General features: G+C 32.0%; 1 protein-coding gene across 2 annotated transcripts in view; it reads left to right on the top strand.

The window, feature by feature from the left end:
• Window positions 1–17,832, top strand: part of LOC118196101 (U1 small nuclear ribonucleoprotein A-like) — a 37,610-nt gene extending 19,778 nt beyond the window's left edge. For both annotated transcript variants that reach the window (XM_085807505.1, XM_085807504.1), the window contains exons 3-6: window positions 117–289; window positions 8,987–9,230; window positions 14,319–14,430; window positions 17,489–17,832. In XM_085807505.1, the coding sequence (XP_085663631.1) occupies window positions 117–289; window positions 8,987–9,230; window positions 14,319–14,430; window positions 17,489–17,648 (689 nt within the window). In that variant the 3' untranslated portion in view covers window positions 17,649–17,832. The remainder of the gene's footprint in view (window positions 1–116; window positions 290–8,986; window positions 9,231–14,318; window positions 14,431–17,488) is intronic.
• Window positions 17,833–18,037: the final 205 nt, after the last annotated feature.

Here is an 18,037-nt window from a genome sequence, read left to right as displayed (position 1 = left end):
TCAGTGCAATACTTTACAAAATTGTGAATTCACCATATAATGAAGTGGAATGAAATTGTATGTAGTTGGTTTTTTTATTATATTTCTCTAATATGCCTTTGATTTTTCTTCCTTAGAGCTAAAAAAATCCTTGTATGCTGTATTTTCACAATTTGGGCAAATTTTAGACATTATAGCTTTGAAGACGTTAAAGATGCGGGGTCAGGCATTTGTTGCTTTTAAAGATATCAGCAGTGCAACAAATGCACTTCGATCAATGCAAGGGTTTCCATTCTATGACAAGCCTATGGTATATGTTTTTTCAAAATATTTTTCAAATTAAATAATTTTCAAAAAGAAAATATCTAAGAAGCTGATAACCATAATTTCTTCTTAATTGTTGTCTGTTCTGTGTAAAAAATTGTGAGTATCCTTATAACAATATTTTGCCATCTGTGATAAAAATTTTAGATCCTTTTAGAGTATTTGTTTTTTAAATTTTGAATGGTGTCTCTTAGTTCATTTTGTATTGTAATAAAGTTAACTTATAGCTTATTTTAGAATGGGAACTGATAGGCATGTAAAATGGCAATAAATCAAGTTAGAAGAGTAACAGGTGAGTGAAAAAATTCATAATTATCCAAAAAAGGAACCTCAGTCATGCGTAGATTTTTGAATAAAACTATTTATTTCAAAGTCAGCCAAACACCCTTTTCATCAGGAGCAAAAAAAAAAAATTTTGTTCCTGTTGTGCCTGGCTTCCTGTTGCAATCACATACTTAACCCTTTGCGGGTCAATATATGTCCCACCTAATTAATATTTATTTTCTCATTTAGCAATTTCCGTTAGAAATTTTCTAATCTTTTAAAAATAATCTATTTTAGTTGTTATTTTTCTCAGTAGATGTCACTACAATACCAGGGCTTAAGTTTATAAGCAAAAAATATTTAAAATAGGATCACAAGAGTGATATCCATGTATCTCGCATTTTTCAATATTTTAAAAATTTTGGTATACAATTTATGATATGTACGATTCTTTTTAATATTCAAAGGTATTTTATTTTAAAAATCTGAATTGGATTCAATATTTTATAACATTAATTTTGCAGTTGAAATAAGTGGGTTAAAATTTGTCCCACCACGCACTTGAATTTCCGCTCAATAGATGGCAGCACTCACGATTATTATTATTATTATTATTATTATTTTTCTTTTTTGCATCTACTTTTTTCGTGATTGCGCGCACTCTTATATCCATTGTATGCTCTGATGTGCTAAAATGTCTAGGAAAAAATTAACAACTCAGGAAGCTTTAAATCTTTTTGCTGAATTGCCATCCGATTGCGACTCAAATGCTTCAGATGTCAGTTCTGATTCAGATGAAATTGAAATCCAGGAGAGAATAACTGAGGTTGAAGTTATTGCTGAAGAAGAAAGGGAAGTAGTTATAATTTGTTTCACTTTTTAAAGACACAGACCCATCTAGGCATGCCACATGCATAGATGGCACCGCATGTGGCTGCCATCTATGCATGTGGCACTGTAAATATGAATCGGAAGTATCTACCCACAAATATATGTCAAGAGAATATATAGACTTTTCAGTTAGCGATGATTCAATTTATTGCATAAAATGGAAGGATAAAAGATCCGTTTATATCCTGTCTTGCTTGGAAAAGGCAACTGAAATGAAAGAAATTAATAGAAAAGAACGAGATGGAAAGACCAAAAAAAGTACTGTGCCCAAACAGCATTATTTCATACAATAAGAACATGGGATATGTCGACTGATTGATCAACTGAAAGACTATATGAAATATACAGCAAAAGCAAGAAATGGTGGCACATGATTTTTTTTTTTTTTTTTTTTTTTTACTTTTTAGATGCGAGTACAGTAAACACATTTATTCTATTTAAGTTCGTTCGCAAACCCGATCATGATGTAAACACAATGAAAGATTTTCTTCTCTCAGTTATAGAAGGTCTAATGGCACTTGCAGGCAAGAAAGAGCTGAAAAGAAAACTGAAATCCCCAGTTCAAATAAAAACTAAAAACCCGTTCGTACAACCAGAAAAGAGACTAAAAAATGTAAGTCATGCGCCAAAGTGAAAGAGCAGGAGAAGATGTGCATATTGCAGCACATCGAAAGAAGAACGACAAACCTTTTGGATGTGTGAAACATGTGAAGTGCCTCTGCGTTTACAAAAGAATGAAACAACATATTTTTCAAAGTTTCATGAAAAATGACTTTTTTTCAATTTTAATCATATATAAATGTTTTTGTATCAAGTGCCAATATTAATATTTTATTTAGTATCATATGTACGTGTATCAAATTTTAATCTTAAAATAATATTCAAGAAAATATTTTCTTTTGTGCCTAAAATTTAAAAATATTAAATATATATATGCAAAATGTGCATATGCAAAATTTTACAAGTCATGCATATATGCAATAAGTACAAAATGCATTTTAGTGTGTTTATTATGAATATTTTAGAATGCACGCTTTATTTTGTTTATTCATTCCACATATGATTTTTTTCCTGCTATACACCAATATGCTATAAGACATGTGCTAGTTGCATGGTGGGACGAACGGTATCCCACCTTCCCCCATAAAAAATAAAAGCACAGAATTTTTTTTCAAAATTAAGTGCCTTAAAAGCACTTAATTAAGTCCATCTGACTAATCTTTAATTCTAAGGCATTTTTTTAAAGATTAAAATATATTTTAAATATGTGTGTCACAAAGGGTTAACCTCCTGTATTTTCTCTCATGCATGGGATAATATGTTCAATCTTTCCCCATGTATGCGATTTACTTTTGTCTTGGGTCTGTCTGATTTATGAAATAGTTGTCCAAAGTATCTGATTTATTTGCTGTTACTAGCTTAACGAAACATTCCTGCCACCGCAAATATTATCACTGCAAAACAGTTCACTTTGGTGTGTTTAATCAGGGTTCGTACAGTTCTTAAGAGTCCTTAAAAGTCCTTAGGTTTTTTTAAATCGATTTTTGGTCTTTAAAAGTCCTTAATTTCGGTGAAAATTGGCAGACGGTCCGTAATTTTACTCATCTGAAATATATCTGAAGAAAAATTTTCGGTGATTCACTGATAAATATGGTTTTTTTTTAATAGGTTCATGGGTTATAGTTTGTTCCCATTTCTAATATAAATAATGGGATACTTCAGTTTCTGAGGAAGAAGCAAATTCAGCATTCAAAATTATTTCATTTTTTCTAATGAAGAGCTCTTAAACAATTTTTCGCTTTTGGGGATGTAAATTCTTTTATTAAACGTTCTAAATTTGGCGACTTACCAACATTTTGGCGATTTTGAGATCAGTTTCTATAGAAAATTTTTAATTCTGAGATTTGGGAATTTTTTGACGATATTTCTAAAACATTTTAACATTTATAAATTTCACTAAAATAGAGGCAATATATTGCAATTATGTTTTTTCATGGTAAGAGATTTCTCCGTGTAATTTTTCAGAATATGCATCAGTTTTCTCTATAAAATTAATTTTATGCTTTTTCCGTCTGATTCCCCCCCCCCCCGTAATATTTGTGCCTTTTTGCTGTTACAGAATTGGCAGGGGTAATTTTTTTTTTTTTTAGATTTTAGACATTGCAAATTGGAAAGTTTAGAAGCAATTGAGGGCAAGGATTTATAGACCCACGATTCTAGCAGATTCTAGAAAATGTGACAAAATGAAAAATGTCTTCATGGTATTGAAACATAACGAATGTATTCTACAGAAAGTTTGGGATAAATTTCTTACTTTTGGAGATTATCTGGAAGAACAATCAAAACATAATATTTGAATGTTTTACTTCTGATACTAGATTTTTTTTTTTCTTAACATGTTTATCTTTCCTTTATTTTCTTTATTCCCATTTGCTCATAGGTCTTTAATTTTTTTCATTAATGGTCCTTAAATGTACTTAATTTCCATGTGCAGAAATGTGTACAAACCCTGTTAATCATATTTTGTCAAACAATTTTTGGCATTTAAGAGAAAGAGACTTGCTGTGAAATTTGTAAAAAAGTATCATTAAGTACAAGGTGTGTGAAATGAATCGATCACACTACCACATTAGAACTATCATTTAGTTCCAGTTCAGTTGTAAAAAGTCAGGTACCGAATGTCACCAAATCATGTGTACGACTCTAGGTACTAATGATGTATCGTATGACAATGTGAAGGTTTGATACCGAAAGTTTAAAAAAAAATTTAAAAAAAAGGAATATGGCATTCAAGAAGCAGAGCACTCTTGGCTGTCATATTGATGTTGATGAGGCCTGCCAGTGAGAACTTGTGGAAGATCAGTATGCAACTGCTTAAGAGCTTGCTAAGGAGTTAGACATTAGTGCAGTGTCCATTAATCACACTATGCATCACATAAGCTTTATGTACCAGTCTCTGGGGGCCTCATAAGCTGACACAAGTAGATAAGGACAGATGTATTTGAGCCTGCTCTAATCTGCTTGAATATCAAAGCAAGGACAAAATTCTGGATTGGATCATCACTTGTGATAAAAAGTGAATTTACTTCAAAAAGCATCGCAAAGCACAGCTTGACAAACAAAAAGATTGTGCTTTTTATCTGATGAGATTGCCATGGTATTATCCACAAAGAGTATCTGGAAAAAGGTAAAACCCTCGATGTACAGTGAGATACTAGGTCAGTGTTGGTGCTGCTATCAAGGAAAAATGTCAAACTGGGTTCCAGCACAAAAAGGTAGTGTTCCATCAAGATAATATAAGACCACATGTGTCTGCATTCACCGGCTGGTCTCTTTACAGACTCGAATGGGATCTTCTGCCACACCCACCATATAGCCCCAACATTGGTCCTTTGGACTTCTACCTTTTTTCACACGTGTAGCTACATATTGGTGGTGCTATCTTCCATTCTGTACAAGCCATCTAAAATGAGGTTGATCTGTTTTTGCATTTGCTGCCGCCAAGTTTCTGGGCTGAAGGCTTTGAAAAACTACCATAACGTTCACAAAAATCATAGATTTAGTGGTGACTACTAACCTAACAAAAGATACTGGTTTCATGTTTTTTTTTTTTTTAAACTTTGAGAACGTTTTTTGGCAGAAAACTTTCGTTACAACCAGATAACTGCTTGTAATCTGTATTGTCAGTGACAGTTAAGTGATATTTGCCAGAAATAATTTTAAAAAGAAAATCTGGCTTGTCAGAATGCTGCTACAATAGTTAAGTAATTGTGCTATCAAAATTAACTTTCTGCCTACAGAAACTCCCAGTCTTAACTGATATGAAAGTTCTATTGTATACAGGGTTTCTTGAACTTTTTTCAGTCACGACCCCTTTTTATCACTGAGATTTTTTTGTGGGACACCCATAAGTATTGTGCAAATTCCACACACGTGCGAGTGAAATTGTAAATTGTGTCACTTGTACTGTCATATATTGTTGCAATTATAGGCCATTAAGTTTAATCTCTAATTTTAAGACATAGAACAATGTGAAAATTTTAAATAAGTAACAAACGAAATCACAGCGTCAGGTGCAAAGCAAAGAAATGAACGTTTATATTATAAAAAGAATGTTTCGAAACGTTTTTCTTTTTTTCTTTGTCTGTATTGTCTTTATCTACTTTCAGATACATTATGTAAAAATATTTGGTAATTGTAAAATTATCATAATAAATTAAAGAAATATCAAAACTCCTAAAATTTTTGGCGATGCCGTGCTACAGGTCCTGCGACCCACGTTTTAAGAAACCCTAGTACAAAGTATAGTACAAGTTTGAGATCCAAACGTCAATATCCGGAATGATCTGTTGAAGAAAGTCAGGTACAGAATGTCACCAAATCATGTGTGCAGCTCTAGGTACTAATGATGTATCATATGATAATGTAAGGCGTAATGACAAGGCTTACTCGGAGAGGCTATCAATCCACACAAGAGGACCTTCAGCTCACCATGTAGAGTGCTGCACAGACACTATACATTTAGAAACACCAATGTCTTCTCCGGGATTTGAACCGGGGCCCTTCGGTACCGTAGTAGGCTCTCCTAACTACTATAACATCTGGGTGACACCTTGAAACAATAATTTAGCATGAATTTGTGTGATTTTGGCTCCATAGTATTACTTGGCGTGTATCTCAAACCAAAACTCTCATCGTTGATTTTACACTTACTAATATCCCTGATACTAAACTGGCGAATAATTATTTATTATACTTTACTTTCATCATTGCATGCTTATCAACACATGACAACTTGAGTAATGACTCATGGAATGATGCCCCCTCCAAATTTTTTTTATATTAGTAATTGAGTAACAAAGAGTATGGAGACATTATGATTGGCAATGATTACAGATTTAAGTTAAATGCGCTAAGAAATATTGAGGAGGAAAAATTTAAGAAACATATGTTAAAAATAGATTTTGGTAAAGCTACTCATAGCATAAAAGATTTAACTCGGCGCTATTAAATTAAGAATAACCGATTTGTTTTTTTACATAAACTGGTGCCACAGCTCGTATGGCCAGTGGCAGAATTTAAGGAAGACAAGATTTTTGGACTTTAGAGAAGCACTGAGCAGCAAAATTAAGAGCTGAAAATATTTTTAGAAATTAGGGAAAGTGCTGGGATCCAAATTTAAGCGGTAGCAAAAATTTAGAACTTGAGCACTTGATAGCAGAATTTAGGACCCGCAGAGACTGCATCAGGCGGTAAGATACCTAGAGCCTGCCCTCGGTAAGCCTTAAGTAAATGTGGGAATTTATTTATTGAGGACTCGGAGAAGCCTTCAGCATGTGCAAGAAATATACGTAAGTATAATAAATAACAATCAGGCTTAATTGTCTCAGTGCACGATAGAAGCAAGACAAAATTTAGTGGAACAGCTTGTCTTTCATCGCCAATCTCGTGATGCATAGCAAATAACGTATGCAGACGCTATTAAGCTAGACTAAAATTATACTTAACTGATTCCAAAGAATTTCAGTCAATGTTGCAGATTGCACTGTTCCTTAACTTTCTGATTTGATCCAGCTTAATTTTTTACAGCGATTATATGAAAATTAAAGTTTCAGCTTTCGATTATGTCGAAAATAGTTTCTAATTTTGGAGATGGAACAGGATCTACAAAGTGAAAGCATGTTTCGATGTCCATTAAACAAAAAGTGGGTAAAGGTATATCTGTCTCAAAATTATGTGAGAAGTATGGCATTGGAAAGTCAACTGTATATAACATAAGAAAACAGAAAATGGAACTTTTTGAATTTTTTGTGGATTCCTGCACCCCACTCGCAGTGAAAACAGAAAAATTATTCGTTATGCTCAAAGTTAAGATCATGAAAAATAAATGACTGAAGGGTCAGACAGCATCGCAGTGAGGGCGTGCCATTGATGGGTCAAATGCTAATGGCTCAAGCTAGAATATTTTATTTCTCTAAGTAATGAGCTTAAAAACTGAGTGTACATACTCGACAGGTTGGTTAACCAAATATAAAAATTGCCATTATATAAGGCAATTAAGAATTTTGGGTGAAAAAGCTTCAGCTGATACTTAAGCTGCTGAACTATTCTGGTAATAATTAAAAGTTATCTCCAGAAAAAAATTACAATGCTGATGAAACCGGTCTTTTCTGGAAATATGCACTGCAAAAGGCTCCAACTTGTGTCAAGATTCCAAAGCGAGACTTAACAATTTTAGCATGCGCAAATGCTGCAGGAACGCACAAGTGTAAACTTTCATAAGTGGAAAAAATACACAACCTCAAGCATTTAAAGGAATAAAGAGTTTTCTGCTATATATTGTGTAAATAAAAGAATACAAGTGTTAGTGAATGATTGGTTTGAAAATCATTTCATACCCGAGGCTCAGCGAAATTCGGTTGTTTTACCTAATGACACAAAAATTGCCCTGATTGTAGACAACTGTTTGGCTTCTACTTTACTTAATGTTTAAGTGAAAGATAATGTATCCATATTATTCTTTCTTCCAAATTGTACGTCCATCATTCAGCCTATGCATATCAGAATAGTGTGCGCTCTGAAATGCAAATATAAAGTAAAATTTTTTTAATCTGTATTAAATTTCTTGAATAATTGCAAGACTATTCAAGAATTTTTGAAATATTAATCATAAAATCTTTTTTATGGAGCATTGAAAGATCATGGAAGGATATGTCTCCAGATACTTTAAAATAACTTGGCATAATTTATGTCCAGGTAGCATATTTTATGGTGAGGAAGATGAGTATGATAACTGCAAATGTGGAGGTTTTCAGATATCACAAACGAAATGCTAAATTTTCTAATTAATGTATTTTTTAAAGAAAAGTGGCGAAGCGGTAATAAATGACGATGATACAACAGAAGTTTTTCATTCCGATGACAATACGTCAATTAACAGATGGCGAAATCCGTAATATGGTTCTAGATCCAGAAAATACTGCTATCGATAGTGAAGAAAGTGACACAGAGGTTATTGAAAACAAAACAATTTCAATGGACAAATTAATAGGAATTCTTGACACAGCAGTTACAGGACTTGAACAGTGGAGCTTTATAACTGAATAAGAAGTTATATCTGTCTGCGGAATTAAAGAGAAAACATTAACACAAAAAAAAGCAACTTGCATTAAAAGAAATGTTTAATAAAGTAAACAAATAAATATTAAGTTTTTTTTTTTAATTTTGTTACCCTTTAGATCTAAATGCTTTATTGTTTCAAAAATCATGATTTCATATTTTTAATTTCTACATGTCATCTTACAAGTTTTAAACTGATGATCTAATATCCGGAATTGAAGTCCCAACGAGTCCGGATCTCGATCTTTGTACTGTATATAAATATGGGTTTAAAAGGTATAGTTTGTGTTATGTAGAAGGTGTTTGAATAATAATAAATGTGTTCAAAAATGTGTAAATAGTGGTTTTGACTTCTGATTTGTATGTTGTTTTAGCTATATTTTGACGTATATTTTTTCATCTTAACTAGAGAATACAGTATGCTAAGACAGAATCAGATTGTGTTGCTAAAATGAAGGGAACATACGTAGAACGTCCAAAGGTGCCAAGACCTGTTGAATCAAATGATAAGAAGCAGAAAAAGAAAGCTGCAAAAGAGCAAGCAAAAGTAGGAGCTTTGCCTATGCAGCCTGGTCTTTTACCTGGTATTGCACCTGGTGCAATGGTACAGAATCTAGTGTCAAATGTGTTTGCATCTCATCCATCTGTTCCTCGTAAGTCAAAAAGTTTAAATTACCATATTAAAATGTCTGTGAATTTAGATTAAATTGTTATATTGGGGTCTATCTGATTATAATATTATATTAATAGAATGTAGTGATTTGGGTAAATAAGAAGTTTAGAAGATTTTAATTAATCATATGTCCCTCCCTACCATTGCCTTGAATGGCTGCAGCTCTGGAGCACTGTTTGTTCATCCTGAATTGCATAGTCATCAACTGAATATGCAGAGTGTAATAATATGTATACATGTCCCATGTATGTCATAGAACCACGCTACATGGCTTACTCTTTAAGCTCTTCATTTTAGGCCCAGAGTTAGGCTTGCAAAGCTCACTGAAGGATTTCAGCATATCTCATAGAATGCATAAATTCTTGCCAGGTGTGCGGATTAAAAATTTTTCTCTGTCAGTAAGGTAAGATGATAGTAGAGTGTAAAACATTATTAGTAGCTATTTATAAATTATGTACATGTAGTAGATTGTAGCGTACTTCGTCTTTGCCAGACCTTTATCTGTTACATTTCACTACTGTGATAAAGTGTAGCCATGGTGACTTTACTTTCTTTAGTGTTATAGTAATCTCTGAAGAGCATCATTACAATTCTGTTCCAAGTTTTTTACACGTTAATCAGTTTTACATGTCTTTTATCTCTCAATTTCTTAACTGCTTGTCTGGTTATCCCAAGTTATCTAGGATTCATATATATTGCAGTTAATTATTAATCTGAGAAAACTCGGACGCAGCAGAATTTGTCGGTATGATTTGTTTTATCACAGTTTTACTCAGCCTGAAGGAAGTATTCAGCTTTGATTGGCAGTTTGCCAAGTTTTATTGGTTTCACGGTTCTTTTGGCTGGACTGGTCATGTGTTTCCCCCCTATTGTATAGTATACATCAGCTTGGGGATTAGTAATGTATAAAGACGAGTAGTTATGTTGAAAAAAGTAAAATAATGGCGATGATGAAAGATAGCAAAAGCGGTGACTTTTCAGATACTGATTATCACCTCAAGGTATTTTCCAGACATTATTCCTGCTACTGAAAAAAAAAATCAAATCCAATGAGACAGTGTACGTGTGCTCCCGTAAAAGAGATTCCAGAGGTAAGCCAGTAAGAAAACAGACTAGATACTAGTGTACAGTATGTCAGGTATCACTTTGTGTTGTCCCTTGTTTCAAAAACTATCATACAAAGACTAATATTTAACTTTTTCTTATTTGCCCGAGATAACTCGGGATAGTAAATTAATATTAAAACTAAATGCTTTTACACCTGTAAAAAATTAAAAATTCCACTTAAAACCTATATATTTAATATTTAAAAAAATGTGATGATTTTTTGCAATTTTAAAAATTTGTAAGGGAAGCGGTTAAACGAAATGAAACTCATAGTTTTATATTGTGTCTATAATTTTTGTGTTAAGGGGACAGTACACCTTTAACAATCCGAAAATGTTCAAAATTTGACCAATGTTTCTCATTTTTTTAAAAAACAACTATTCCAGTTATATGCATAAAACTTTCAGAGTATGTAGATCCATTATTTATAATAAAATAAAAAAATAATTAATGAAGAAAATTTAATATTTAGATACTTAAAAATTATCTTAAATAAAATTATGTTTTCATTTTTCGAAAATTCAACTTTTCACTGCGCGCCAGATATTTAATTTTATATTTATTTTTTAGTAATAAATTTAATGCTAAATTAAAGAAAAGATTTAGTTTCTAATTTTGTTCTATTATATATTAATTATTTTAAAATTTTTATTCTTAAATATTACAATATATATATAAAAATTAATTTTGCATAATTTTTGCTTTTAAGAAGGTCATAAAAGTGTTAATTTACAATGTATATCAATGTCAGTAGAACACAAGGGTAATCATAATTGTTGTTAAGTGTATACAAATTTGCAAAAGAGTTACTTAAATAGTTTTGGAAATATCCTGCGCGCAAGTTGTAAAAACAGCGTTTTGAGATAAATGCAATTAAAGTATAAATTTATGAATAAAGTAATCTATTTTAAACTTTCATGAAAAAATACATTTTATACATGTAACTATGACTATTTGCCAGTGTATTAATAAATTTTGGAATGAAACATCAGAAAATGACAAAAATATGACTTCTTATGTATACTTACGTGCCACAAATATCTTCGTAAAAAAGCTAAATTCATTAAAAAAATACAAAATTTGCAAATTCACTTAAATAAAAGAAGAAAATTTAAGTGATAGTTAAAAGTTGATCATAGTCTATATAATAGAGATCTATATAACACAAGTATTATAGAATATTTTAATTTATTAAAGAAAATATAAAACAGCTTTAAAATTTTCCAGCTTCATATAGAATGCCCTCTATTTCTTTCTGAGTTTCAAATTTTACAGAGTTTGCCATGCGTTTTGCTCTGCGACTTTCTAAACTCATAGCTGAACTACTAATTTCTGCATCAAAAATTCGACTTTTATCAGCTTTTTTTGCTGATTCAATTGCATACTGTCCTACACGAAAGCCCATTCTTTTTATACATTCAAGTCGACCTATTCTCCCATCATTGAATGATAGAATTGCTCCATATGCAGCAAGCTGTGCGATAAGTTTACTCGATCCGCTTGTTTTGGGGCATAGTTTCCACACAAGGGAATTAAATGATTCATTGGAGTTGTGTGTTTTTGCTCCAAGGCAACGTTTCAAAAGTTTGGGATCTGAAAGATCTTTAAATATAGGTTTTATACAGTCCATCACTGCAGCTGGCATGCTGTTCTTGTGTTGGAACCCTTTCTCAGAACCAGCAGCTTTTGCTCTTTGGAACGCACACCATGAATTCTCACCTTGTGGACAAAATTCGTGAAGAGGTTCATCATCGGTAGAACGTTTATGATAGAATATAGCCCACACAGCTTTACGCATATCCATGCATGATCCCTTGTTGCTCCTAATAGCATTACCATAGTACGTTGTGATTTGATCTATAACTTTATCTGTTAATCGACCTTTTCCACTTAGTGGCTTATGATCAGCCAATTGTTTTCCTCTCATATTGATTTTTAATTGTCGCAACCTATTACCCATTCGTTTCTGTACATGACCAACACATTCGATTTTTTTCAACACAATATCACTTCCATAGTTATGATTTTTCTGCAATTCAGAAAATGTTTTCGTATCACCATCCCCAATATAGCTGACATATTGGACACTGTGCTTTTCTATGGAACGATTGAATATTTTACATATTCCATCAACTTCCATCTTACCTGCAGATCCTTCGTGATTTTTTATACATTTTTGTTCATGATTTGCTTTCCATAAAAGATATTGTGCTCCATACTTTGGCCCTTTCCAAGATTCACAGCCTTTACAGTATGAAGAAAGTACCTCAATGTCTAAAATTTTACCAGTTTCTGCACCAATTACACTCGCAAATCCCACGCGTGATGAATGGCCGCGTGTTTTCCATGATCCATCCCCACTAACTGTGAGGTCTGAGCAGCCAGTTGCTTCAATTTCTTGTTCCGCAGCATACGACATAGACATTTCAGCAACTTTTGAAGTTGTCGACAGCATTTTTCTTAATTTTCTACAATATGCAGATTTTTGGATAGGTGGTGGTAAGTCCATTACACCACAAAATGTGCGTATACCTGCAAGACCTTGACTAATACATCTCATTCCATACATAAATCTTTCATTAATTTCTGGAATGTTTTTCTTGTCACCCATCATAGACGAAGAATAAAAAGAAGTCAGTTCACCACAAGTATCGCAAAGCAGAAAAAATTTTGAAGATAATCCATTAGTGTTGTTTTCGCACACTTGTGCATCTGATCCACATTGATACACAACACAGATACTTGAAAATATTACTGAATAAAATTTCGATATCCAAAATTCTATATCCTTTAAATTTAGAATCAGCAGTTACGTTTTCAAAACAACTAGAATTAAGTTTTCTTGCTGAAGCACTCACAAAAATGCTTTGCTTGTCTGGTGTTGTGAAACGATTACCATGAAACTTTCGCTTCTTCTGACGCTTGCCAGAAGAACGTTTAGGAGTTTCACAATCCATATTCATAACTAAATTAATAAAGTACTTGTAAAGAGTATTTAAAGCGTACTATTTAGTTAATATAAATAGTAAATACACACAATAAACCACGGTAAAATCTTATAAACAAGGCAACAAACTTCAAACGAAATCACAGTTCTTAAACTTAGCTCTCATTTTCTACTACAACGTGATAAGCAAGCGATAACGTATCAAAACAAAATTAAAGTAGAAGTAACGTTTCATCTCGTCTTCTTCCACTGGCATATTTTTATTTAAAAATAGCAATTGCTGGCTTTCAGCACACGAAATCCAAACTGAGGCCCTTTAAAACTATAAACAAACACTACAGCAGCTGCCACGATTATTGCTGGTGTAAGAAAAACAGCTGCTTCGATATTTACATTATTTTCAATATCTTGCAAACTAATGAACGTATGAAAGAAACAATTGCACCAAATTACTCAGAAATGATTGGGCTATAAAAATATCAGAAAATTGAAAAATCGAATTTTTGAAAATTTTAAAGGTGTACTGTCCCCTTAAGATGATTAAAAAACACTTTATTATCTGTAATATTTTCCCTGTCTTTTCTTTCTTTGGGACTTGAATAACTTTTGAGTCTATGTTTTGCCTTGTTAAAGGGTGAAATGAAATAAATTCTCATACCAACAATCTGTATTTTGTGTTTCATAATATCTAAATAGTTTGTTAAGTGTTTGGATATATATATATAAAGTGCAAATAAATCACATTTTCTTTTTGTGGTATAATAATGCATTCAGTTCTTTCAAATTTTAAGTCAAGAAATTGTACATCTATACAGTGTTATTAGAACCAACCCATTGATGTATAAAACATTTAGTCATTCTCATCTATTAAATGTAATTAGTTTATATTTTGTCTATGCGTTGTGGACAAAGTAAAATTTTTTGTTGCCATTTGATTGCATTATCTATTTTTGTTATTCCACTTAAATAATATAGATGTGTATATGCATTTACATGTTATCTTTTCATTTAAAGCTGTGGGTCAGCCTCCAGCAAATGCACCTGATGCACCACCTAACCAGATTCTTTTCTTAACCAATCTGCCAAAGGAAACAAATGAAATGATGCTTTCTATGTTGTTTAACCAGTAAGTGAACTTCCTGTGATCGGTTTATCTCCTTTTTGATTTAAATTGTGGTCATGTTTTATATTATTAAGTATTGTAATTAATTTAATTCCTTTTTGTGTTTCCCAGTCTTGTAAAGAAATTTCGATAAAACATGCTTTGTTTATTTTAGGAACATGTATTTCGTTTACTTCTTCAAATTTAAATATGCAAGAAAAATTAAAAGTTTTATAGATATATGTAAGATATAACAAAATGTGATAGCTGGTTCAAAAAATAATTGGCAACCTCAAAATTAACATTCTAAATTTGGTTATCTGCCCCTAAATTCATCACTTCTCATAGGTTCCAGGTTTTCCCATTGTACGTAACGTTTTAATGCAGATGCCTCTTCTCCAATCAAATTAATTGTAAACCAAAACTCTGAACTGAAACTTTCCCACTCCCAACCTTCTTCCTCTGAAAGTACTATGACTCTCGCCCTTTTCCGCATAAGCTCTCCTGCCGGCAAGATGCTTTTTATGTATGCTGCTGCCGCTTACTTGCTTAAAACGACGTCATACTTCAAAATGCAACTTCTATATTCAAATATAATTAGGAAACATCTTATCTGAAACAGTATGATTTGATATGCGTTAAAAAAAATAAAGATTGTGATTTTTCAAGATACGTTGTGCTAAATTGCGTCATCATGCTTTTCCACTCTGCCACACTACGGTCTTCTCGGTAATCTATGCAGTATCGTAAGCTGTTAAAGTTCCAGTGCCTTCATGTATGCATTTTAAAATCATTACATATATATCCTGCAAAATCTCTGATTTAATATGTTGATGCCAGTTTTTTTGTTGATTGTTTGTTGTTGAAAATAGTTGGGTCAGGCCTTATTAAAGAAGTAAGGGGAAAGTTTTATTGCCTCATTTGAACATTATAAATGTTTTCCAGACTACGTTTTACTAAATACTTTGAAATAAAAATCAGTAGTTGATCAACATTTAATCAGATGATTTTTATGTGTATAATTGGTTTGAAATATGGTCCTGTACTTGCCTTGATAGTCCAGAAGTACTCTTACTTATGTTAAGCTTTGAAAGATCGCCTATCATTTTCATATGTGGTCTATTTTTAACAAAAATTATGCTATGAAAATTTCCGTTTACTTTTAAAGGGTATCATGCACTTTTCTTCTTTACGTCAAAGGTTTGCCTAAAACTCTACTGTGACTTTTAAATGTATCGGAATGTCTTTTCCCTAGCTGTAAAATTAGTATATTCAATCTAAGTTAGAGTTTTTGTGAATGTCCTTTTTAAATAATATCTTAATTTTAATCCTTAGTGAACTAATAATTCAACTTATTAAAAGAAAAAGAAAGAAATTGATCAGTAATGCAAAAAAAAAAAAAAAAAAAAAAAAAGTCCACAAGACACTGAAAATGTTGTAACTTCTAAAATTCTTTTGCTTTTATTATATTTTGTAAGCATTTGGGCATTGTTTTGTAACTTTGGCTGTAATATTATTTATGCCCCATTTGATTATTTTTTGATGAAATGCTATGTTTCTAAATTTGTACCCCCAATTAATTTCAAATATTCTGGACTGATTTGAATCATAAGTTTAGAGATGTGTTCTCGTCATTTCTGGGCAATAATATAACAACCCCAAGTGAATGTAGGAAGTGGTATGATTGTTGTCTCGGTGTAGTTTGAAATTGTTTCTAATACTCAATTCCCCCCCCCCTTTATACAGTCAAAAGTCTTTAATCCGGACTCACCGGGACTTCGGCGATTCCGGATTATCGGTTTTTTCGGATTATAGATCATCAGTTTAAATCTGGTAAGATGGCATGCAGAAATTATAAAATTAAAAATATGAAACCGTAATTTATGAAATAAAGAGCAATTATGATCTAAAGGGTATTAAAATTTACAAAAAAAAGCTTAATATTTATTTGTTTACTTTATTAAACATTTCTTTCTATGTAAGTTGTTTAGGTTGCTTCGTTTTTTTATGCGATAATACTTTCTCTTTAATTCTATAAACAGACATAATTTCTTGTTCAGTTACAAAGTTCCGCTGCTCAAGTCCTATAATTGCTGTGTCGAGAACACCGACTAATTTGTCAATCGAAATTTTTTAATTTTCAATAACCTCTGTGTCACTTTCTTCGCTATCGTAAGCGAATTATAATGACAAGGAATTTGATTTAAATCATATCACAGACAGAGTACATCGAGATGAAATACTACATTTAGTAAGGAATTATAAGCCAAATAAAATAAAAACATCTGCCCTGAAGATAAGGATGGTGCTGACAGATCAACTTCCAATTCATTGCGTGCCGTGTTGTTCCCCCCCCCCTCCGCCGCAGAGCAGCGTGAAATTGATTAACAGATTTCGGAATGGTTAGATAAACAAAGGATATGCCTTTATCCATTTTTTGCAGTAATTCCACTTTTTGTTTAATGGACTTCGAAACATACTTTCGTTTTGTAGATACTTTACGTATTAGTAAATATATATTAGAAATTCTATTTGACATAATCGAAAGTTCAAGCTTACTTTTATAAAATTGCTCTAACAATCTGCAAAAAATAATAAGCCGGATCCAATTCGAAGATTAAGGAACAACGCATTCTGCAACATTAACTGAATTAGATAATTTTAGCTTAGCTTATACTGTTCGTTATATATTAAATGTGCATTTGTAAACGTATTTTGTGCATGTGCACAAGCATATTTGCAGCTGTAAAGGTCTTACGCGGCGACGCATGCGCAGAAAGTTTGTAGCTTTGGGGTCCGGATTATAGATCATTCCGAATTATGGGTGTCTGAATTAACGACTTTTGACTGTATTTTTAATGTTAACTATTTACTATGCGATCAGTTTTAAAAACTTCTTAACAGTTGTCTAGTTTGTTAGAGCTATTTATGTGCAAAGAATTGCAGTATGCATCACATTTCTTCACTGTGACCAATAATTATCTACATATATGTAAAGGATATATTTAAAAGTATATAATTTCATTGTTCTGCATTTCCTTAACTTAAAAATTCAGTAAATTGCAAATTTTCTTTGTTACAGATTTCCTGGTTTTAAAGAAGTTCGTCTTGTTCCTGGTCGACATGATATTGCATTTGTTGAATTTGAAAATGAAGTCTTAGGTGCTGCAGCTAAAGACGCTCTTCAGGGATTTAAAATCACTCCAACTCATGCCATGAAAATTACTTTTGCTAAGAAATAAAAGTGAAAGTCGAGTATTTCATAGTTCATTTGAAAATATACATCTGTGTTAAGCTGAGGATGATATTCATATTGAAGTTACTGATTGGTAACCTTTCAATTAGGAAAGTGTTCATCTATCTGTATGTCTGTATTTGTTGAATGTAATGACAAAATATGCATAAAAGTTTTTTTTCATTTCTGTACATTTTTTTTTTTTTTTTCAAGTCAAATTTTGATCTCGTGCAAATCGCCTCTTGTATTCCTTAACACATCAGAATTCGAGTACTGTAAGAAAGTAATCTGATAACAGATATTTTGTAGTTTGATTATTTCAGTTTAAAACAGATATTTTGTAGTTAGATTATTTGAGTTTAATATGTTTTGCACTAATGTTTTTTACATTTTCTA

Source organism: Stegodyphus dumicola, chromosome X1, assembly GCF_044657685.1.
Source record: "Stegodyphus dumicola isolate Sdum_Otavi_A_Nest chromosome X1, ASM4465768v1".
NCBI classification, from domain to species: Eukaryota; Metazoa; Arthropoda; class Arachnida; order Araneae; family Eresidae; genus Stegodyphus; species Stegodyphus dumicola.
Note: the sequence above shows the minus strand (reverse complement) of the source record. Positions and strands in the feature narration are given on the sequence as shown.